Source organism: Poecilia mexicana, unplaced genomic scaffold (assembly GCF_051168715.1).
Source record: "Poecilia mexicana isolate PSO_F unplaced genomic scaffold, ASM5116871v1 scaffold_5, whole genome shotgun sequence".
Lineage (NCBI taxonomy): Eukaryota > Metazoa > Chordata > Actinopteri > Cyprinodontiformes > Poeciliidae > Poecilia > Poecilia mexicana.
The window spans coordinates 11,157,293-11,180,110 of record NW_028263374.1 but is presented as its reverse complement, the minus strand read 5'-3'; the positions used below and the strand labels follow the sequence as shown (position 1 = coordinate 11,180,110).

General features: G+C 37.6%; 3 protein-coding genes across 5 annotated transcripts; 2 read left to right on the top strand and 1 right to left on the bottom strand.

Annotated features, from left to right (window-relative positions):
* Window positions 1–533: 533 nt before the first annotated feature.
* On the bottom strand, window positions 534–7,906 carry mdm4 (MDM4 regulator of p53). 3 transcript variants are annotated; one of them, XM_088005513.1, is made up of 11 exons: window positions 7,696–7,906; window positions 7,245–7,332; window positions 7,072–7,146; window positions 6,190–6,323; window positions 6,036–6,085; window positions 5,587–5,651; window positions 4,396–4,492; window positions 4,159–4,319; window positions 3,141–3,335; window positions 2,756–2,824; window positions 534–2,660 (listed from the first exon to the last, which is right to left on the bottom strand). In XM_088005513.1, the coding sequence occupies exons 2-11, from the start codon at window positions 7,314–7,316 to the stop codon at window positions 2,091–2,093; spliced, it is 1,488 nt and encodes a 495-aa protein (XP_087861639.1). In that variant the 5' UTR covers window positions 7,317–7,332; window positions 7,696–7,906; the 3' UTR covers window positions 534–2,090. The 3 variants fall into 3 exon arrangements, with proteins under 3 accessions (XP_087861639.1, XP_014841770.1, XP_014841772.1); XM_014986284.2 differs by having other exon boundaries at window positions 7,716–7,906; XM_014986286.2 differs by having other exon boundaries at window positions 3,141–3,320; window positions 7,716–7,906.
* A 929-nt stretch (window positions 7,907–8,835) lies between these two features.
* Window positions 8,836–10,441, top strand: LOC148159640 (uncharacterized). The gene is made up of 4 exons (XM_088006009.1): window positions 8,836–8,921; window positions 9,013–9,146; window positions 10,019–10,075; window positions 10,167–10,441. Exons 1-4 carry the CDS (start codon window positions 8,846–8,848, stop codon window positions 10,209–10,211), a joined length of 312 nt encoding a protein of 103 aa, XP_087862135.1. The 5' UTR covers window positions 8,836–8,845; the 3' UTR covers window positions 10,212–10,441.
* Window positions 10,442–11,525: 1,084 nt separating this feature from the next.
* Window positions 11,526–21,097, top strand: vamp3 (vesicle-associated membrane protein 3 (cellubrevin)). The gene is made up of 5 exons (XM_014986287.2): window positions 11,526–11,643; window positions 17,736–17,814; window positions 18,870–19,028; window positions 19,217–19,268; window positions 19,662–21,097. Coding segments are annotated over exons 1-5 (309 nt in total). The 5' UTR covers window positions 11,526–11,641; the 3' UTR covers window positions 19,679–21,097.
* The last annotated feature ends 1,721 nt before the right edge of the window (window positions 21,098–22,818 follow it).

Sequence of the window (22,818 nt, the reverse complement as noted above, 5' to 3'; positions counted from 1 at the left end):
CTTGTCTTGTTTCCGTTTTCAAATAAAACAATCTCATTCATTAACTCCTCCAAGGAGCTTTATGACACACAGTTAAACTATATTCACTACTTAAGGGACTTTTGAAGGCCAATCAAACCATAAAACTCACTGAAAAGTAACTCAGCCACTTTAAGAACAAGTTACTGTGTCATCATTACATTCATGGCGAGTTGTCGGGGACAACATAACTGGGGACTTTCCACAAACAAGACTTCTCTAATGAGAACCTAAAAAACGTCCTGCTCCACAGAAGCAGCTGTATTTATATACCGACAGAAAGCAGGAGAGGACGGCTCGTCTGCCCCACTTCTCAAGAACGGTCCAAAAATAAGTCAAGGACAAGCAGACAGAAAAGAAATGGTGAGTAAGCAGAGGAGCTTTGCAGGTGCTGCAGCTCAGTCAGGGAGAAGACACAGAGCAGCTGCTGTGTCGTACAATGACTTAGTCTTCACCCAGTAAACACACATTGGAAATGGAGACTTGTAATGCCACTGATGAATATTTCAACAACGTTTAATATTTTAAACCTTTATTGCTCAACAACAACAAAAAGAAAATTTAATAAGCAACAATTAGAGAAAAAAAGAAAAAGGTACCTTACTGGATTACATTATAAACTTCTCAGAAATGAATCACTTCTGTCAGCACCTGAATCTATATCAACTCTATCCCCTACATGAGGTCTATATGTAGCACACTCCATTATGTGTTGATACTTACTGAAGCTGATAAATGCTACTGGCTTTATTTATAAGTTTACATCTAGTTATTGGCTCACATAAGCTTCAGACCAATTCTGCACAAGCTCAAGTCACGGCAAAAGGCATGCGCTAAATGTATATTACAGATTTGCACTGATACAGCTTACGCAGGAAGCAGTTACGAGACAGAACTCTCTCCACCTACTGGCAGAAAGATTAAAGGCAAGGGGGGAAAAAAGCAGATGGAAAATCTGGTACATTCAATGAGGAGAACTTAGAAACCATGTTGAGAATCTTAATTGTGCAAATTAGATAGAGGATACATTTTACTTATAGCACACTGAAAGGAAATGGCGTCAGTAAGGTCAGAAAATGCAAAAAATAATCAGAATAAAATCTACTATATACAAATTAAGCTTAAAGTTATTACATGGCAGTGTAACGCTTAAATCAAACTTTTCAAGAAATGTGATGTGAAGAGGCTCTTACAGGTGCAACCTTCTTTGCTTCAGGTTAGGTGTTTACAACACAAACACCATAAATAAATTAAATGTGGAGTTATTTTCACTTAAGTCAGGGAGGTGAGAAATGAAGAGTTACCTACTGCAAGCATGAGTTTTAAAGGTTAGACATACTGAACAAACACCAAACTGTCACAAGGAAAAAAGTTATAGCTGCAATCTTCAGCAGGTTAAATATTATATGTGGAGAAGCGCTCACACAAACAAGATCTAAGCCAACATCTAATTATTAAAAACATATTTTTACAAAGCTGGGTATTATTTTAAGACAATTTTGGAAGGAGGCTTTCATAAATCTAAAGTCGATTCAAAAAAAAAAAAAAGGGAGGGGGGTTGACTCGTTAACCTGCTATTGGTCAAACTTTGCAAACGGTAACTCTTCTCAGAACCACAACACTGAAGGAAGATAAAAATATCTAATTTATTTAGAAGAGAAAAACATATCAACTGATGCAACTCTGCAAACATAAAGTAAGGGTTGAGGTTAGGAACATTTATGTGGTTGTAAAACAATAACAAAACCTTCATGAGATCAATTAAAACCTCAAACCGACTGCTCAAGTGTGAGCATCTAGCAATAAATAAATAAATAGTTTTGCCTCTTCCCTTATTTAAATGAGACAAAAAAAAATATTAGTTACCACTCTTCTTGTCTGACAATACTTTACAGGCAGTGTGATGCAAAACAACCCTAGCGATGAAGAGCAAACTTTACCAAGTGCTGAAATTTGTGTTTTCTTGTGTGTACTTTTGAGGATTTGTAAACATGTTCAACTATTTATACTTTCATCTGTGCGTTGCATTTACGTTTAGGTGCCAAAACCCTTTGGATCCCTTCAGCTGCTCTTTAGAGGATGAATATCTTAATAACTTTTTGAATAATCTTCCCACATCCTGGACAGGGAGCCTGGAACTTATGTAACCTCCGTGCACATGGGAAACATGTGAGCAGGTGAGCCGTTCGTCCGTGGATTATATTACCATTACGCGGTCTCACCCGACACAGCTTGCAGGGCTCCAGCAGCGCCTCCGGTCGAATATCTTGGACCTCCATGCCAAGACTTTCCTGGCTTTCCCCCTCTGAGAGCTGGCCGTGCTTGTGGAAGCCAGACGGACGCGGCCCTTTCCCTCTACTCATACCTGCTGTGGGAATCGGTCGGTCAGCTGTGGAGTGGGAGGGCAGGATGACTGGGTCTGAGACCGTCCTGCTGCAGTCTGGAACATCGATGCCCGTGTCGCTGTCGTCTTCTTCGTCGTGGGCAGAGAGAGAGCTGCACGCTGGGATGTCGGGGACGGAGAGAGAATGAGCCAGCCGGGGCACGTCCTTGTACCAGTTTTTTCGTAGAGCCCAACAGCGAACGCAGTACCGCTGGACAGGTATGTTGTATTTCCTGCACTCTGTGCACTGCCATGCATCCTGAGGAATGAGACAGCACACAAAGTCAAGTCTAGTTCTTTGACAATGAACTTAACAAAAAGGTAAAAACACAGATCTTGCATGGAGATGCACACCTGTGTGGAGATCTCTGTATCGGTGTCATCACTCAGACACTGAGAGTCTTCATCGGGTTCTTCTTGCATCTAAAAAAAAAAGTAAATAAACTAAGACAACTGTGTCTTCCATCTTCTTATATTAATGTACTGTCTTCCATCTTGTCCTCTCCTCTGGTTTTTACTGGTCTAAATACAGACATCCAGCTCGTCATTCCAGAGCTACAATCTACAGAAACACCTCCAGGTGAAAACCTTTGAAGAAAATCTACATTAAACAAGGAAGCTGCATACACAATACACTGAATAAATATTGGAACTAAACGTGGCCAGAGTGCATCTTCACTGGTTCCTATGAAAACTAAAACGCAGAATGGATTGGCGAAGTCCAAAATAAACTACTTGCCTCTCGGTCTGACTTTTCCTCCTTGCCTCCTCCATAATCATCATCAACAGAACCTTCTTCTCCTCCACTTCCCTCTTCTAGCGCCGCTTCCTTCATCTCCACACTCACTTGCTCACTCTCGCCCTCTGTCAGAATCCACAAGTCTTCTGTTGTGTCTGACACGATGGCTGTGTCCTCCTCCTGTGCAAGAGACAGCTGATTCATCAGTCAGACTACCACCCACTGTCAGAAAACGATTTGTCTTCAAAATGAATGCGCACCATGAAAAATGTAGAACAAAATTAAACTATTAAAACCTTTATTTGTCTACAACAAATAATAATAAAAACATTTTAACCGATTTCCTAATGTACAGTTGCTGCTTTAAAGCAATATTAGTAATGAGAGACAGACTGGAGAAAATCCAATGTTTTTCTGAGCAGTGAACACGCCATATACAAGCGATACCAGGTCTCTTGAACAACTGTTTTTGTTGATAACTCTGTTACTGGCTCAAAATTGACCAGTCTCATCAACAGTGAGACTTGTTTTATATAGACTGCTCTCATACATCATTACACCGAACACATTTAACAGTTCACAGCTGAAAGGCTCAAATAAAAATAAAAATGGAAGACATCTGAACCAATTAACATAAGAATATCAGCACTGTACATGCTGTACCAAGTCAATTTGAACTCCAATGACTGTATAAGAGACAAGCAGATCATCATGATGGTGTTAGAAATGCACATTATGTTAGAAGATTGGTTTTGAACACAGAAAAAATTATTTCTTAAGTTTCTTAAGTACTCCATTAGATTTTTTTTTGCTTTGTTCTTCATTATGTTGATCAACTGGCAAATTAAATAATTATTTCTAAAGTAAGTTTGTCTATTTTTGTATTAAGCATCAACATTCTTGCAATGCCTCAAGTTTCAAACAGGTTATTTTTTTCCTCACTACTGAATCTGTTGTCTTTCCATATTTTACCATTTATTTTAAATGTCAAAGTGTACAAACACATGAGGTCTCTTACTTGGTTTGTATGGATGTCAGTGGAGCCATTGCTCCTGCGGCTATAGTTATTACGCAGATTACCCAGAAACCACCAGGGCAGACCAGAGAGGTCCCACTCTTCCAGGGTGACATCCAGTTTGGGACGCTTGCAGGCTGAGCGAGGCAGGCCTTCAAGAGACTCTGTAGAAGTTTTGAACAGTTAGCTTGTGCTTTCTGGACCCGGTTCCGCTGAGGCGTTCTGATGCCGCTTGCTCACCATCGTCTGGATCACGAGGTCGTCTCTGAGAGGGGGTCGGCAGAAGAGGCCCATCATTTCCGGCCACCACTCCTGCTTTGACCACACCCTCACATATCTAAAGAGAAGAGAAACATGAGGGGAAAAAAATTATACCACAGATCCATAACTAGATCCTTGGAGGACTCACAGCTCCTTTTCAAGATGGCCTCAGAGAGAATGGGGGAGGTCGTAAAAAAGAATGAAAGGTAGAGGACTTAGGACAAGGAAAGGCTTAATTCATAATTTGACTATAACTTTAAATTTAAACAGCAAGTGTTGGTAAAACAAAGAGAAGATTGAAAAGCCAGTGCTCCAATTAAAATACAATATTCTGCAATTTCTTCAAGTAGTGCTGCTTGCAATTTTCAGAATTTATTGTATTTACATAAATGTGCAATCTAAGGAAACAGGACAGAAAACAATATACTACATTTCTTTTTTAAGAGTAAAAGTACATTCATAGTGGGATAGAAACGTCTGCATAGTTCACATATTTTAGAACTGTTTTATGTCACAGCTTCAAGGAGAGAGAGAAACAGAAGTCAAAAGACAAATCATCTGAAATTTGATCATCATGAATAAACTACAAATACATAAATCTCTTTGATTTACAAAGCTGAAAAGAACTAATACCAGATTAATTATGTAAAAAGTAGCAGGGCAATTTATCTACAATTGGATTTTTCTGGGGAACAGGAAGAATGGCACACAGGAACAGGTAGGCGGGTAGGTTTAGCGTAATTAGGCCAGTACCTGAGCAAGAGCTGAGAGCCTCCAAACTGAAGCAGAGAAGAGAACTCTGAGACAGACAGAGACAGTGACTCTGCCCCCCCCCATCCACTGGGTGGAGCTGGTGGGTCACAAAAGAGTGCTGGAAGTACCACCAGACCAAACCAAGGATGGGGTCGTACAGAGACGGTGCCACTCTGTACAAATGTACACCAACGAAGACAGCAGACCGTCTCTCACTCTCCTCAGTGCACACAAGCAGAAGGAAGCTTCCTTTACTTTACCAAAACTTGGTAGGAAATGGTTTATAATTTATCTTTAGGAAGAGATGCAAACAGCTGTACAGGAAGCCTGTGAGTCCCTGACTCATGTTTAGGAGTATTGTGTGCAGTGAGGTGAATAAGGTCTCTGTTTCTCCTGAGCACCATGCTTCGGCTTTACCTGACCACGATCCTCCACTCCGCCCTCTACACACTCACGGCCCACAGAAAGATTCTCTGCAGCGTCTGCATTTCAAATGAGACACAGTAACAAACAAAAGGACACCCCCCCTTTTAATCATACGAGTACACACTCTCTCACTATGGCCTTCAGATATGTGGAGCCTCTTCGCTCGATTTGAAGAACAAGCTGGACAACATTTCGTCTGGCCCAAAAGAAAACCCCTGCATCCTTATGTGATGCAAAAACTCTAAAGTATGCTTTTCTTCCCCCCATTTTCTTAAAAGAGAAAACAATATGTAACAACGTGGAAAAAAAAATTTGTCCTTGTATTCCCACATTAATTCTCACAAAATATGCCGCAACATACAAATAAAAAATGGAGATTCGTCAGACAAAATATTCAAAAATATAGAAAGGATTTCAAGCAACAAAGAGTAATCACTTACCACTACAGCCAAGCACAATCAGGTACTTCTTCAGCATTTCATACACTGGGCTGTAAAATGAGTCAATTACAATTAGTTTATGTAAAAAAATATATACATATTAAAACAGTTTTCTATCCATAAGAGCAAGGAAGTTATGAGTAAAGGTAAATACCTTGGATTTTTGACAGAGAAGCTTTCAACTTCCAGAAGTTCACCCAAAGGATCATCCTGGCAATGGACAATGTGCTGCCTCTGTTTGTCATACAGTTGCTTCCCCATGATATATTGACCCAGATAGTGCATCACCTAAACAAATTAAAGGATAGATGCTGATTTTTTTCATTGTGTGCTGGAGGTGAACTTTTCACCCTCTTTGGGGCCCAAAACTTAAATATACAGCATTAAACCAACTTCACTCTCACAAACATCATAAAAGTTTATGAAAATTACTTTTTTTTTTTTTTACCCTTAAACCATCATAGTTTATGAAACAGAATTTACACAAATCACAAAATTTATTTTCTATAAAGAGTAAAAGTCAGATGTGGTATTGTAATGTTGCAATCAGCTGATTACAGTTCAACAAAGGCCTGTTAAGATTGAAATCAGCTGGGCTGAAGGAAGGAAATATGTAAAACATGCAGGGTAGTGTGCCTTGAGGACCAAGGTTGGGAAACACTACTTTAACATGTCATAAAGTCTTCACTAAGTGATCACTAAACTTTGTGAAAATAAAAATATAAACAAAAAGAAAATTTGGTTTATAAATCCCATTCAGGATGTTGCTAAATAGGAATCTAAAGATATGTGTATCCTGCTCATTGTCTTAAAAGCTATGGCTACCATATCATGTGCAAGGATTTCTACGTCTCCTTGCCATGTGCAGGGGAGCTTAGTCATCACTGCTGCAGAAAGAGTGCCGACACACCTTCAACATGATGCAACCAAAACGTGTTCTATAATGACACTGTGTAGTTGTAGGCTTTCGACAAGCATGTTTGTAACCCAGACGCCAAAAGTAGACTCATGATTCACATTTGATCGGGAAGCTCACCTCTTTGAGAGTGAAGACATCCTCCTGAGCTCCAGCTACACGCAAGATCTGCAGCAGCGGGGCTTTTGGTTTCACCTAAAGCATGGGGAAGAGGGGAAACAAAAAATAACGATTGTTTAGCATCAAAATGAGCAATAACTAAAGCTTATGATGTCTGGATTTTATGATATTACCTGATTACCCTCTCCGGGAAGCGTCCTGCATGACGAGCTTGAAGCCTGAGGCTGGGCCGACAGGGAGCTCATAGTAGAAAAACTAAACCTGAAATAGAGTACCAATGCGCACATATAAACATATTGCGCCAAATACTATTCCTTGTTTGACAGAGTTAATATGATGTTTTTAAGTCCTACTTCTACACAGTCATGTAGATAGGGTCGTTTCACCAATTACTTTCCCTTTGGAGCCCGCAGGTACGATAGCACAATGCTAACGTAACCAAGAAACCCGTTCGAAGAGTATATCTGAACATAACGTGACTACATTACTGAAATGCTACTGTAGACCAGACAAGGCAATGGCACTTGCTAAAGCAACTGGTGCATCTGCAACAGTTCCCATCAACCGCAGCTGCCACGCCAACATTAGCTAACGTAGGCGGCTAACAACAGACACAATAAATACCTTCGTTACAGATATCTCACCGTTTAGAGTTGGCATTACTTCTCAGCAGCTACATTGTTTCACTCGCACTCTGTTTCCGTGGCAACGAGTCTATATAATATAATAATAACAGGAAGTGAATGTAAAGAGATTTTAGCACGAGCTAATGCTAATAAATAAAAAAGTGACGGTTAGTAGAAGTGCAGCTTAAAACGTCTGTGAACTTCCGGGCATGTAAATGAGATGTAGCGCCCCCTGTTGTTCAAAGTAGGTGTTACTTTAAAAAAAAAAAGTGGAAGTCTCTATGTATGGAAACCAGTTACCGACACTCTGGTGAAAAAACAATCTAATAAATTATGTCATTATAATGAGATAGCATTTCACTATAACGAGATACTATCTCATTATATCTCAATATACGATACGATCTCAAAATAATGAAATAATTTATTTATTCTTTTTTTTTAAAGAGTGGCGGAAACGGGCTTTCATACCATCACCATCTAGCTACATACAACCATTTTTTTTATCTCTAATTTATTTATTTTTTAATTATGCAATTAAAGTATGGGAGGGGGCATTGGTTCTTGTTTCAACCACAGTTTCATTAATTGCCCCCTTCTTCTTGCAACCTTTTCCTAATGAATGACATAAGTCTCCTGCTTTTTATTTGTAAGCTTTTTTAAGCTGAAATCTTTATCTACTTGCATACTCAAATCACTATGAAAATATAAAATAAAAGTAGGCATAGTCACTAGGTCGAGGAAACATCAAATTTTTGTGTGCAAGGAAAAATTTCTTAAGGTTTTTAATATACTCTGTGTGTTTGTATGACTTCTACTATATGTCTGTCTTTTCTAGCTTTTTTCAGTACAATTAAACTGCAAGTTGTGATCTTGTGGTTATATGTGCTGTTGAAAAAAGTGTTTTTATTCTAGGTCTGATCTGATAGTTGCAGTTATTTTAATAGAACCAAGTAAACAAAAAATCTAAAACATTTGAACCCCTTCTTTGGATGTTTCATTAGTTGTGCCCTCCTCCCATACAGTTCTCCTTAAACACAAGCGATGCCTGTTGTTGCTTTGGGGAGCTCAGTGGGCGTGGGGAACCAAAGCAAAAAGGGTCAGGAGCTGAAAGGAAACACAGCATTTCACACAAGAGTCTCTGGAAGATGAAGAGTCTGCAAGAAGGCATGGCTGCAAAAGGACTGATTGTGATGGTCCTGGTCACCAACATCTGTGAAGGAGGTGATATTAATGACATCGCAAGAGGAAAAGCATTTTGTCAACCATTGTCTGTGCAAAATTAATGCACTCCTGTCAAATATTTATCTGGCAGCACTCCTTGGGAAATCATCAGCGTATGACTTCCTGCAGAGAGTGAGAGAAAGGCGTGGACTGGAGTGTTTTCCTGGAGGATGCAGCACTGAAAACAGTGAGGCTGAGGAGCTGACAGACGTCAATGTGGGATATGTAAGTACATGCAAATTTCACAGTTGTGCATTTCGCCGCTATCCTCTGAAACTAATTTTCTTTGACCATTGAAGCTAGAACACAGCGAACACATTACTACTTACAGCATAAATGTAAAAGCCATTCAAGGTTGTGATATAAGCAATTTACACATCTTGAGTCTGAAAAATAGTCAGCTGCATAGTGATAATTAGTGATGTGTTATAGTATCACAAAACATCAACAGATATGTCTAATTTGTCACCTTTAAGATGAACAATTTCAATGGCTCTCAGAGTTTCATCTAGCTCAGGTTTAAAAATTGTAACCTCGGAACTGAATTTTCAAATATTTTTAAAGGATTAAATGTATTAGAATTTCGCTAAACTTAATTTTGCTAAATTTAAACACAAGTTTGAATGCAAGTAAGCATGCAATGTCAGCAGAGGAAGGTGTGCATGGAAATCAGGTTTCTTCACCAAGTGAGATTCAATCCTTGTGAAACCAAACATTACGAACAAAGAGCACATGCAGAAAACGCACTGAAGAGCAGAGAAGCAGTCCTCTGTTTAAAGGGGATAAGATGTAACTCAGTCATGCATGTCAGCGAGGCGTTTACCATTACCGTGTTCTGACATACCTGGCTTTGCAAAGTCATTAATGTTACTCTGTTGCTTAGTGAACCTGCTGCATATATCAGATGTCCCAAGTGAAAGCCTGCAGAAAGGTTGAATGTGTTTAAGAAGTGGCCTTGAGGGTCGAGTTGGCACCCTTATTGCTTGTATTTGCTTTGAAGCATTTCATAATAACCCTTAATGCAAATCCACAAATGTTTTCTTTTTTTAAACAACGTGCAAGTAAATAAGAATCTTTCGATCAAACATTTATCACAGGAGGAGAATGGCAGCATCCTGTACCACGAAACTGTGGCCAGTAAAGAAATTAACCATGTAAGCTCTTAGAGTCTGACACTGAATAATTACGTCTTACGCAAAGGTTTGCTTCTGTATTTTCATTCTTATTTTATTTTATTTTTTTCAGAAACCTGCAACTGAAACTGTGTTGGATGAAGGATCTGGAATGTAGCCAGGAGGGAAAACTAAACACAAGATAATGTTTGGTTTCTCAGAAGCATCTTCACACCAAGTTTAACCTTGCTTGCGTCTCAGCAAAGAAACAACAGAGAATGTTAGAAATACATTTTTGCAGTTCTGAATATGCATAATCTTGTGCAAACTTTAAGGAAGTTTAAAGTTTAAACAGAACAGGAAGAAGAAAGAAAATGGAACAGATGTATATAAAAGGAGGAAGAAAGCGTAATTCAAATGCTCAAATGCTCAAATGCTCTAAGCAAATACTCAGTTTAGTGAGTAAGTATGTATAACTTAGATCCTTGTGTTGACATATAATGGGTTATATTGTTGTAGTTGAATAGAGTACATACACACACAAACACACATACATATCTATGTATACTTGTGTATATGTGTGTGTGTGTGTGTGTGTGTGTGTATAATGTGTGTGTGTATAATTACTCTGTTAGTCTATGTCTTCAATCTAATCTCACATATAACAGTCAAATAAAGTTTTTACAGACAATCAAATAAAGTTTTTTATATACTAATTCTGACTTATTTTGTTAATCTTTTTGCAGTAAAACATATGTTGTATATGAGGCTCACAAAACCATAACCTCACCCACAACAGCTATCCGTGAGGTCATTTCTATATTTAAGATCACAGCGCTAATAACCAAACTGAAATATTCTTTTACAAGTGCATTAAAAGACAGCTTAATTATTGCTATTATTGTTGTTGTTATTACTATTAGACATAATTGTAGTGTGTAGATGATAAAGGGCCTTCGAAAACAGAGTTATTTTTGTTTCCATTTATCACATGCTGGTCACGGGTTTGTATAGCTCCTTTTCTTCGCATTTCTCTGCCACAGAGCCTAACAATATAAAAAATACTCAGATTATAATTTACAGTATAGTGTTTTTATTTTGGGGGGTAAACCTAATAGTTGGATTTACATTTGAGGTTTTATCTCTAATGTGACATTTAGGTACTCGTAGGCTCTTAAAGACCGGTAAAAAACAATTGTTTTCAAATTTTCACTCTAATCTCCTATTTTCCTTCTCAACGTAGTCAAAGAGAGTTGTTTAATTCAATACCAACATCTACTGTTTACTAAACCTATTCTGAATAATTCACTCATAGAGTCAGTCCAAAATTTATACGAATATTCAGAATTAATTTATTTTGCCATGTAAACCGTGCCGGTGGTTTTTCTGCATATTAGAAACTTCAATGCAAGCAAAAATTAATATGAACGTCCCACTGGTTTTGATAATTCTCTTTTATTTCATTTATAACTGTATAAATCTCCCATTTCTGAAAGCCCCTGAAGGCACCAGATCGAAAGACAGTACTTGGTGTTACAGCGGCTGGCTACACACTTTACAAACAAGAAACAAAAGCGACAGAGTCGTTCAAAGGAAACCAGTTTCACAATGTAAGTATTTTATGCGTCTACTCAATGTGTTTAAGATCATACTTTTCATAAAACGAGTGTTTATTGGATATAAGAGCAATACACGTCATACAAAAACAACGCCCAAAACTTTTCTGTATTAGCTTGCAACAAGTGCTAATACTTTAGCACCACTTCTCAAATGTAAATCAGCTAAGCTAAGCTAAGCTAAGTATAGCCGTAAAACATTGAAACATTTTAGCTGTGTTTCCTATAGAGATTTTCTCCATTTCTTAGTGAGGCACTTTGACAACAAAAAGAAAATACATTTTGGAAGTTCTTGTAACATCCACAGCTGTAAAATATAGCTATTAGCTGGGAAAGATTTGATAGTTTGGAGGCTAAGTAACCGTTTCCCTTAGTTGCAGCTTTCCTCAGTTGGTTGGCTTTTCTCCAAAACAGTTACGTGGATCTTTTTTTAAAACAGTTTTCCAACATACTTATTGATTTTGTTCATACAAAGTTATTTTTTGATAACTTGTACTCTTTAATGGGACGTACATTTAGCTTTAATAAAAGGGAGATATTGATGAAAATATTTTTGACCTGAACCAAGCAATATTTGAATGTGTTGTCAACAATAATTGAACATAAGATAAGTTGTTACCCGGAGTGGCTAACTTATGTTTGCAGTTAATAGTTGTCAGTGTTTTTATGTCTGGAAAATAAAAATTCTTAACCCTTTCAGTTCACATTCTCTCGATGATAAATTTTATTATTTCCATGTCCATGTTACTGAAGAAACTCAATCTATTCATAATTTCTTCCACTGAGGTCTTATGTTGACATGTCAGATTTTTTTCTTTTTATTTCTAAGCAACTGAATTATGGTGCACATTAGGATTGCATGCTCGATATATAATAAACTTGCCTGTCCTCCATTTTCTGTTGGGTTAAGAAAAACTACTTCTAGCTGGGTTTTAGTCCCCTTGAAATTAAAATTGGAATCTGCAGGTGAGACTTAAAAAAATTGTCTGTTTGTTATCGTTCTGGAAAAGCTTGATCTCTATTGCTACCATCAGAGAAAGTGGATATTTTGTACATTACGAAGCAAATACGCTACAAAGTGTTGTTTTTTTTCTAATTTAACATATCCAAATTTTCAGTGCTATTTATGCAGGATGCAATGCTTGCCAACACCCTGAATTTGTGATTTATTTTCACTGAACACCCTGGTGCTATTGCTTTTTTAAAACCTCTTATCAACAGACTTACATATTCAAGATGCTGGTATCTTAAAAACATTTCCATTACATCACCAACATTTCATGCATGTTGAAGTTTTAAAGTGGACTGATGTTCACACCCGATGTCTATATTTATAACTGTCCTCCTTAGCAAATCTATTCTCCAGAAATTATCAGGTTGATACAAAAACTACACAGTGCATTTAATAATTATGCATGTGTTTTGTTTTTTTTGTTTTTTTTAATTACGGCGTAAATCCTCGTGTTTAACTGCTGAAGATAATTTCAGAAATATCTTATGAATCAAGGATGTTTTTTCTAATTCCACTTTCTGTCACACCGTTACTGAAATTTAGCAGAACTTCTTGTTCCCTCAAATTTCAGTTTCAGGTGATTGATATTAGATGCTGTACAATAATTTTATTATGAAGTAGTAAAGCAGTAAAATTGTTTCTCAAAGATTATCTTGATTGTTTACTTATAGTTTGAGTTATCCCATGGACAGTGGGATAAATAGTATATTATATATTAGCTTGATGTTGTTAATGACATTTTAAAAAGGAATAAACTGGTTGTAGCAGCTTTTGGGTGGTGTCATGTGGTTAAGGCGGATACAGTAAAAGGCATGTGTAAACAACATGGCATTCAAAAAGAATTGGCTTCCCTACTCCTCAGTTTTACATGCTCAACCTTTCTTCTTGGCATTTTTCATCCTTCCAGCCCCGATAGACTCACTAATAGAGCTAATGCAAGATTACTCATGAAACATTACATAAATGATGCATGTTGCTGGAGATGTTCAACGTAGTCCCTTCAACTTTATATCAACAGTTAAGGACTTAAAGGTTAACAGGCAAACCTTTGTGATGTTGCTGGTGTATAAGTAATTATCAAATCTGGTCAGGTGTAAAGAAAGACAAGTACCGAGATCAAAATAGGTGAGATTTGCTTAGCTTCCTTTGGGATATGTAAAGCATTTGTTTTGTTTTGCAATATTTTAAAAATGAAAAATCCTGATTACTAACTATAATTATCTAAAATTTTAAAATGATGACTTTCACCTACGGATGCATGCTATATCGGCATTAACACCAGTACCAGTTGATGTCAGTCATATTATTAGTAACCAATGTTTACTCTCACCTTGTTGCTCTTTGTGTTTGAAGAGGTAAAGCAGGTTGGCCATTTGGCATTTGTTTGGGCATGTTATAGTGGTGCAGTACAGAATTTTTGGTGTTTTAACTAAGCAGAGAAGCAACATTGTTTAGTCATCGGTTGTAACAGCAACATTAATATCGGCTATGTTTATTGGCACAAATTCTCACATCTGTGGGCCACACTTTCAACATCTTCCTATGCTGACGTTCCGTGCGTCATTGTGCCTTTTACTCAACAGACAGAGAACTGAGATGCAGAACTGAGATGGAGATCCGAATTAGGCCGCAGCTCCACCTTAGATTTTGGTTAGGAAGGCCATCATAGACAACAATGGCTGCAAAATACAGAAGTCTTGCTGTTGGGGGAGGAAAAAAAAACAAGGCCATAGTATTAAATCTCCACCACCATAGTTGAACACAAGATATTTGACTTTATCTGCTTTTTTTCCAGTTGAAGAGATGCTAATTATATCCATTGCCTATTACCATAAACATAATGATTTTGCTTCATGTATTCTACATACTGACAGATGCTCTTTTGGCAGGATGAACAATGGGTTCTTACTTGTTTTAATCATTTAAAAGTTAGTAGGTGATTTGGTTTATTGAATGCAAGTAATATGCTGCACATTATTTTCAGACATTTTGTTTTTGTTTCCAGATTAGTTTTGTTCTGAACCCATTTTGTAATTATCACAAAACATGTTGGCACAAAGGGCCAGTCAGTTTTCTGTCGCCACACAGGTTACCTGGTAAACTGCATATTGAGTCTTGTGAGTCGATGTATATCCTTAACTAAATGTTTCAATTATGCATAGACTGTATTCAGATCTCCTTTAAGGATAGTCCCGTGGTGGTGTTGTCACTTCACTGTAATTATGTGTCTTGTCAAAAGGCGGCAGTATACTACCGTTGTGCAAAGGCTTTTAGGGCAAGGAAGCACAATACTAGAAACCTGCATACTGTAGTGTACAGTTTAAAAAGAATAAATGGCTGTTTTTAGTTTAAGTTTTAAATGCTATCAAAGTAGTGCAACTTTTTGTTGTATTTAGATATAGTAACATTTACATAAGAGTATTAAACCAGAATTTTGCTACAAGCTTGGGGTAAAAATTCATTCTCAAAACATTTTAAAATCTAGTCTATTCTAAAGAAAACTGTCATTTACATAATTATCTTCATTATTTTTATTTTGAATTTGTCTTCTCAGCATGGGGTAAATATGTTTACCCAAATATTATGTCCTTTTTTGTTGTTGTTTACATCATCAACGTATCTACTATGTTATTGCATCTTGATCACCAAAATCTATATAAAGTTTGTACATCAGTAATAATTAGTCCAACTGGTTAAATCCAAAGGCATGCATATTGTGAATGCCTAATACATTACAGGGTTTCCCCCAGAGAACTTGCTAAGCCCGGTGGTCGGGGTGACGAGACGGTCCACCGGTGGTCCACCGTGTTTTTGTATTAAAAGATGTTAAGGTGACAGGAAATGTAAAAGTATTACTGTGTAATTATATGTTATGGGAAAAGATCTCAAGTGAAATGCTATTTAAACCCACAACTAGTCTAAAAACAACAAATTTGCACTTCTGTGTAAAGCAAATTGAGTCAGCGGCTCCATCAGGCCCCCAAGGGCCTCAGGGGCCCCATAAACGCTAATATGTTAAAACAAACCACAGATACATAAATGTAACACTTGTTTATTGATATTATCAATGCTGTTAAATTTGATTCAATTGTTTAGGCATACATAAATTAAATGATATTAAATTGTTTAACATTTAAATACAAGATTTTAAGGAGCTGGCAAGTTTAATTTGTAAAACTTCAAAGAACAATATTCATAGTTGGATTGTTTTGTTACCATAGCAACAATCTGATGCTGTGAGTTTAATCTTTGAATTTGCAAATATAAATTAGTAAACTGCGATTATAAATTATTGCTTTTTAGGTTGGCCAATTAAACTACTCCCTTCTCCCATATTTCACTAAATCTAACACAGAAGCTGTTAGAGGTGCTGATATTTTTAGCAACAAAAGGGGCCCTTAAGTCAGATTCTGCTTAAGGCCTCATACAGCCTTGGGCCGGCCCTGCATGATGAGGTAATCTACTGCACTATGCAGAGATGCGCAACAAATGGGAGATTTAATTCAATGCTGCTCATGTGGCTTTAGTAGCTCTTCCATTTCGTGACTGTTGAGTTTTTAATAAGCGTCACAGAAGCTATTCTGGTTGGTCGAGTTTATGGGACGAGTTTCTCAGATCTCCGTGCGTCCGCGCGTATTAACACTAAGTAGACAACGCATTTGATATGGTTTGATGCATTGTGTAACCGGAAAAATAATACTAAAAATAATATAATTGTGATTCGTGACTCTGAGGAGAGCGCGAAAGCTCCTCACCAGGTTGAACCTGCATGATGAGGTTAGCGCTGCTCGTTATCCACCAACGCTCCGGCCAACCGGGACCACAGACATAAACTTTACAGGGAAGACAGACAAAGAGCCACATGCTGGGCAGCGTGTTGAGATGTAAACGCCGCATATAATTGTTCATTCACAAAGATAAATTATTCTCACCGCTCCACAACGCGGACCTGTGAATTCGCTCCAAGTTATTCCTGCGGTTCACATTGAGCTGCGCAACCAGAGCTAACGCGGCAGGTTTTAAACTTTTACCTAGAGTTCTCCAAAGGATCACAATTCCTCACAGTAGGTTTATGTAAATATCCATACAGGTCAGCCTGTGTCCAGTTTGAGGAAAAAGGAGGCACGCGCGTGGCAAAGCGCAGAGGCGCCAGCGGTGTGATTGGTCCGCGCTGTCGGGTTTAAATGCATAAACTATGAACCTATCATTTAGGAATAAATCTGATCTGCTAGTGAAATGCTCAGAGCAAAAGAGACGCTTGGAGCCTGGCTTTAAAAAAAAAAAAAAAAAAAAAAAGTTTTTTTGTTTTTTTTTTCCCCCTAGAAACATAAACAAGCAACACTTAGCCTGGCAGCGGGGTTAGTAAAGCATGGTGGCTGCCAGGCTTATAATACAGTGGGGGAAAACCTGCATTAAATATAATTGCCCACTATCTATCGCATCCAGGTAATTGTGATTGTGATAATGCACATATTAATATTGCAGTGAGTCTTGCAGTTCATTATATTGTGCAGCACCCAGTAGTATGTAGTTTATATGTAACTCGAGATTACTTGAGGATTTATTTTTCCTTGTAGCACTAAATCAAAGCAGAACCTTTAAGGACTTTGAATCAGTAGTAAGCCTACAATAGGAGACAAAAGAAGAATACCCTGCTAATATTGAAGCATGGTAAAGGCTCAGTGGTGCTTTGTGACTGCTTCGGTTTCTCTGACACTGAATCTGTAGTCTGTCAATGATGAGAGAGATTCAGGCTAAGAAGTGAAAACACTGTCACCTGAGTCGAGGCTAAATCTTAGATGTCATTGGAGTTTCAAACAGGACAATGACCCCAAGAATAACTTAAAATCCACACAGTTTTGGTTACAGAAAAACTGCTGATAGATACTAGTGACAGTCACTGTTTCACATCATTCTTGCCACCTTGGTTTGGGAGATCTTTCAACTTTTTCTTGACTATTCACCTGAGCCATGGTAGTCAAAATAAATCCAGTGTGAAGTGCTTTTAGATGAAGATTTTGTTGTAACATTTGGCCTATAGTCTTTTATTGACATGTGTTATTCGATTTATCAGGTCAGCTCCTGGTCCAGAAGGTTCTGCTGCTGCATCGAGCAACAAGCGCTTGCAGCAGACACAGGCCCAAGTGGATGAGGTAAGGTACATTTTAGCTCTTCACTCAATGATGACTCAAAAAGGAATTTAAAAAAAAAACACACAAAAGCAAATCACTATGTCCCTAGTGTGATTGCTTTTTGCACAAGTGGCTACTTTGGATCTGCAATGGTTAATTTACACAAATTAGGCAGAGCTTCCTTTTCTTTCCTTTCCAAGTTCAAAGCAAATATTGAATAATGAAGTTGATGTAGATTGATTGTGTCACTTAGCGCCCTCCCACCAACCCCTCCCCTTCTCCCTGTTCATTTTGTTGCAGAAACTTACATAACCCTTGGCATCAGTGCCATGATTCACCAGACTGAATCTGCTTCTCCCTAACCGTTCTACCTCTGCACGCCCGCTGCATTGCCAAAACACATTCAGGGAAGGCCATCTATTGAACAGTTTAAAGGTCTTCTTTTCACAACAAGTCATTAAGAAAATCAAGTTTAAAAAAGTAGTCAAATCTCCTTCACAATCTCCATTACTGTCCTTTTCCTCTCCATTTCGTGTTTCTCCGGGAGGTCCAGCCCTCCCACCTGGACCTTTAACCTCAGTCTGTCACGCAGTTTCCAATTGGTTGTCAGAGGTTTATATAATCACCATCTCTGTCCTTATGTAAGTCCTGCATGGGCTTATGCGCTCCTCTACCGTGCAGCTCAGTCAGGGAGGAGGGGCGGTAGCGAGCTTTGTGGATCAGTGGAACATGTGGGTTACGTGTATCCAGTGACTCTGTACGCAGACTGCTGCTGTCTGTTTGAATCATAGTGAACTCTCAGTTAAGACAAACAACCTGTCAATTACCTTCTCTTACAAGATGGGATACGTCTTGATTGATGTTGTTAGGCAACATTTCCTAAGGATGTTTTACATTCATAACTATAATGTCATCATTTTTAGGGTAATACACGTGCACAGTCCTGAACTTTTATTTTCTTTCCCTTGTTAACGATTAAAAACATTTACAAGTATCGAAATATCAAATTACAAAATATATACTCTGTATATTGTTAATTTTTTTTGTGTTTTTTATTTTTTTTTAATTTTGTGTAGGTAGTGGATATTATGCGCGTTAATGTGGACAAAGTACTGGAACGTGATCAGAAACTGTCTGAACTGGATGACAGAGCAGACGCCCTGCAGGCTGGAGCCTCCCAGTTTGAGACCAGTGCAGCTAAGCTGAATCGGAAGTACTGGTGGAAGAACTGCAAGGTAGATGACTAGTGGTGTCTTAAATTTAGCAAACTATTCACTACTGATAATAAAGTGTTATGATTATGTAACTCTGGCATTATAGTAGATCTTACCTGATTGCATGAAAATAAACGTTAAAAAAAAATGGGTGTCACAGTTTGCCTGAATTTTGTTTTAATAATTTGCCAACTTTTATTCCTTTTCAGATGTGGGCCATCTTGATAGCTGTAATAGTGATCATCATCATCATCATTATTAGTGAGTATTAAGACAAAAAAATCTGTCTTGTTGTTGTTAATTTGAGTTCCCATTTGCCAAATGCTTGATGTTGGTATCATATTGTATTGTAAAAAGCCTTTCATATAGTGTGTTGCAATTTTTTTTTTATTGTAATCGCAGTACAACCAAAGCGTGTATGTTAAAGATCAACAAAAATGGTGCTTAATTGGGAAGTGGAACTAAAAGACAAAAATTGTACTAACTGCTTATGTCAATCAATCAATCAATCAATCAGGTTTATTTGTATATCACATTTCAGCACTAAATTGATATGTTAAACAATCTGCATCAGTAGTCAACATTGCATTTCTCATTGCCTAAAACTACATCTGAATTTACAGATATTCTTCTTAAAACTCTTCTTCTTTACAGTTTGGGCCTGTTCTTAGAACCATAGCAGATTGAAGAGGATTGGAAGTAAAGAAGAATTGGGCAATATGGATGCTTCAGGTCTCAGAAAGAAATCAGATGATCACATTATTCACCTTTCCACGAGTCTTCCTTTCTTATCTCAGATTGACTTGGGTGTTTGTGTGTGTATTTGTAAAGGATTGTATTAAAACTGCAGTTTTGCTTCTGCGACGTACAACACACACACACGCACAAATTTCATTCTCGAGACTGGAAGAGAAGGATGTTGTTGTAAAATCTCTCTGCTTATGTTATTATATTATACATAGTCACTAATGTTGTGTGCCTGGCTAAATAAATGTGCCTTTTTTGGATTGTATTAGTTTGCAATGCCCCTTTTGTACCACATACAGTCCATAATCAGTAAGAAACTGGTAAAACTATTTTATCAAAGTTTCTCATTTATTTTCTCCTTAGCACTTTCATGTTGTACAAGCTTATGTTTAGATAAGTGCTTAACTGCAAAGACCAAACAGCATAAACATGACCTTACTTTTTTTTTAAAAAGGCAAAAATAGGTCTTAACAGTAAGAACGGTAGGGTTGTCTCAGAGATTCTCAGAAACGTGTTAAAAAGATTGATTTTGTGTAGTGTCCAAACACAGTGATATAAGTAAATGTAGTTTCAGACTCATGTCTTAAAGGTCTACCAAATGAGAACTGCCAAATACAGAAAAAAAACAGGTGTTCTTTTTTTAATAATCTGTTCAAGCCAGTAACACATTAGTGCCTTCAAATGCTCAAACTGTCAAACAAAGACTCTACCGCTGTCTTTACTCAGCTGAACATAACCTTTAATAAACTCTCCGGTTATGTCGCACCTGCATTTATTATATCTGATAACAGACTTCCCTCATGTGACACTTTACTTTTAGTGTTGAATAAATTTCGTGTGCATAAAATGAAGAACTAATCAAATGCTTGGGCAAAGTTTTTTTTTTTTTTATGGTGCTTTTCTTGCTACTGCTGAACATTTAACACAATTCATTGTAATATATGCTATTCGACACTGGATTTGGAGTTTTCTTACTTTGTGTATAATACATTTTTCCATGACTGTGAGTGTGTTTGTTTTTTTTTTTGTTTTTTGTTTTTTCCCTCAGAATATCTAGTTCTTATTTAAACCTCCCCTTCAAAACACATCCATGATCTGGAGTAATTAATGTATTGCTGCCTTTCTTAGGTTATAGACAATAGTGTATAGGTAATACTTTTATTGCATACAGTAAGCCATGTTGCCAATTGCCATTTCTTTCTATTTACACCGAAATCTGACACCCTTTAACTTTTAAGCCTTATAATTACGTGCTGGGAAATTGTTTGGTAAAGTGCAATTGTACTTTGTGGCCCTTATTAAAAACTGTTGCTTGAATAAAATTGATTGAATTTATATTAAAATCCTGTGGTTATTTTTGTTTTAATTTCTCACCTGCTAAAACATGCTGGAAATTCCTAATCATTTACAAAGGTTTTCTGTCCTATTGTCCACTAAGCAAAATATTTTTAATGCTTTTCATTCGCGAAAAGCACATCAACATGTTAATGTATGAATGGGTGCATGACCGCTTTTGGGTCCTTTAGTCTTGATAAAGAACTATACAAGTACAGGCCATTTACAATTGCTGATTAAGCAAGGTCTGTCTTACAGGCACAATAAGAAGAGTCACTTTTTTCTGCACTTACAGCTTCATGTCTTTTGACTCTACCAGCTCTACTCATCTACACACTGGATTTTTATGTCCATTCTTTGCAAAAAAGCCCAAACCTGGTTCAAATTAGATGGAAAGTACCACTGTCTTCTGTTTATCCAAAATCAGGTGGTGGGGTGAAAGATCTTGGAGAGAGACGCAATTCCTCTTCCAGCTTTTTGTGGCTTCATGTCTCTCAACCCAGCCGTTTCACACTCAATTGTAGACTGTCCAGTTGCAAGTTGACAGCTAGAGCCTGAAGAAGCCAAAAGTGCCACATTCTCTGCAAAAAGCAAACCTTGGACTGTGAGGCTCCCTATCCATACAGCCTTTTCTCCATAACTATTCCTCGAGATCCTATTCATGAACACCACGAACAGATTTTTTTTTTTCTTTTCTAAGAGATACCACAATTGGTACCCCAGCCATCCCATGACCGACTGGAGACTGACTGTGATGATCAATTATTTTTACTCAACATATTCTCATTTGGAATTGGTGTTGGACTTAAGCTTTTCTAATATGCTTTGACTGGAACAGCTCAATATTAGCTCTGGCTGTACAGGCAGGATTGTAACTCTGGCATAGTCTTTGGGGCATGGTCTTTCTCTGGAATGTAAGTTTCATCCATGTACTGCCATCCACCTTTGCATCAATTCACACCAGCTTCCCATTACCTGATGAAGTAAAACACCCCAACAATATGTTGCTGCCATCTCCGGGTCAGGTGTTTTCAGGGTGTTCATTTATATCATAATACCTCATATGTGGGTCAAAATATTAAGTTTGGTTTTATCTACCCAGAGTTCCTTCTTAACTATGTTTGCCATGACAGGCCCATTAATATTTCCAAAACAACTCAAGCACATGCACATAGTAATGTAAAGAGATCTATTTTCTTTTATAAATTTAGCTTAGAGCTCAATCTAATGAATTATGTTTTCATTGATACAATTCATTTGTGGCTCTGGTGATGCAATTAGAGTTATTATCTTGGTAGAAGATGAACCCCAGGATGTCAAGTCTTTTCTAACATCTTACAGGTTTTCTTCAAGGTTTTCCGTCTTCAGCTCCTACATCTTACCATCAGCTTTGACCTGCTTTTAAAGATAAGGGGATTATTATTTTTCCTTTTTTGTCTTCAGTTGATCAATCATTTTCAAATTGTACTCTGCCCTGAGCTTTCAGGATTGTGTTGAATTCAAAATGTGAAGATTTAGCGTTTCATAGAATAATATACACAAAACGACACTCCATCGGGAAAGTACTGAGATGTGCACAGACTATTCATTCAGTTGCAGAGGCGTGAGTGTGGCAGTTCGGGTGAATCAAAAATGCTTGCGCAGTCTGCTCTGGCTTGTTGTTTCCCTGTTGTATAACATGGGGATACACGTGCACCGACCGCGAGTTTCTGGCAAGCCTAGGTGTGGG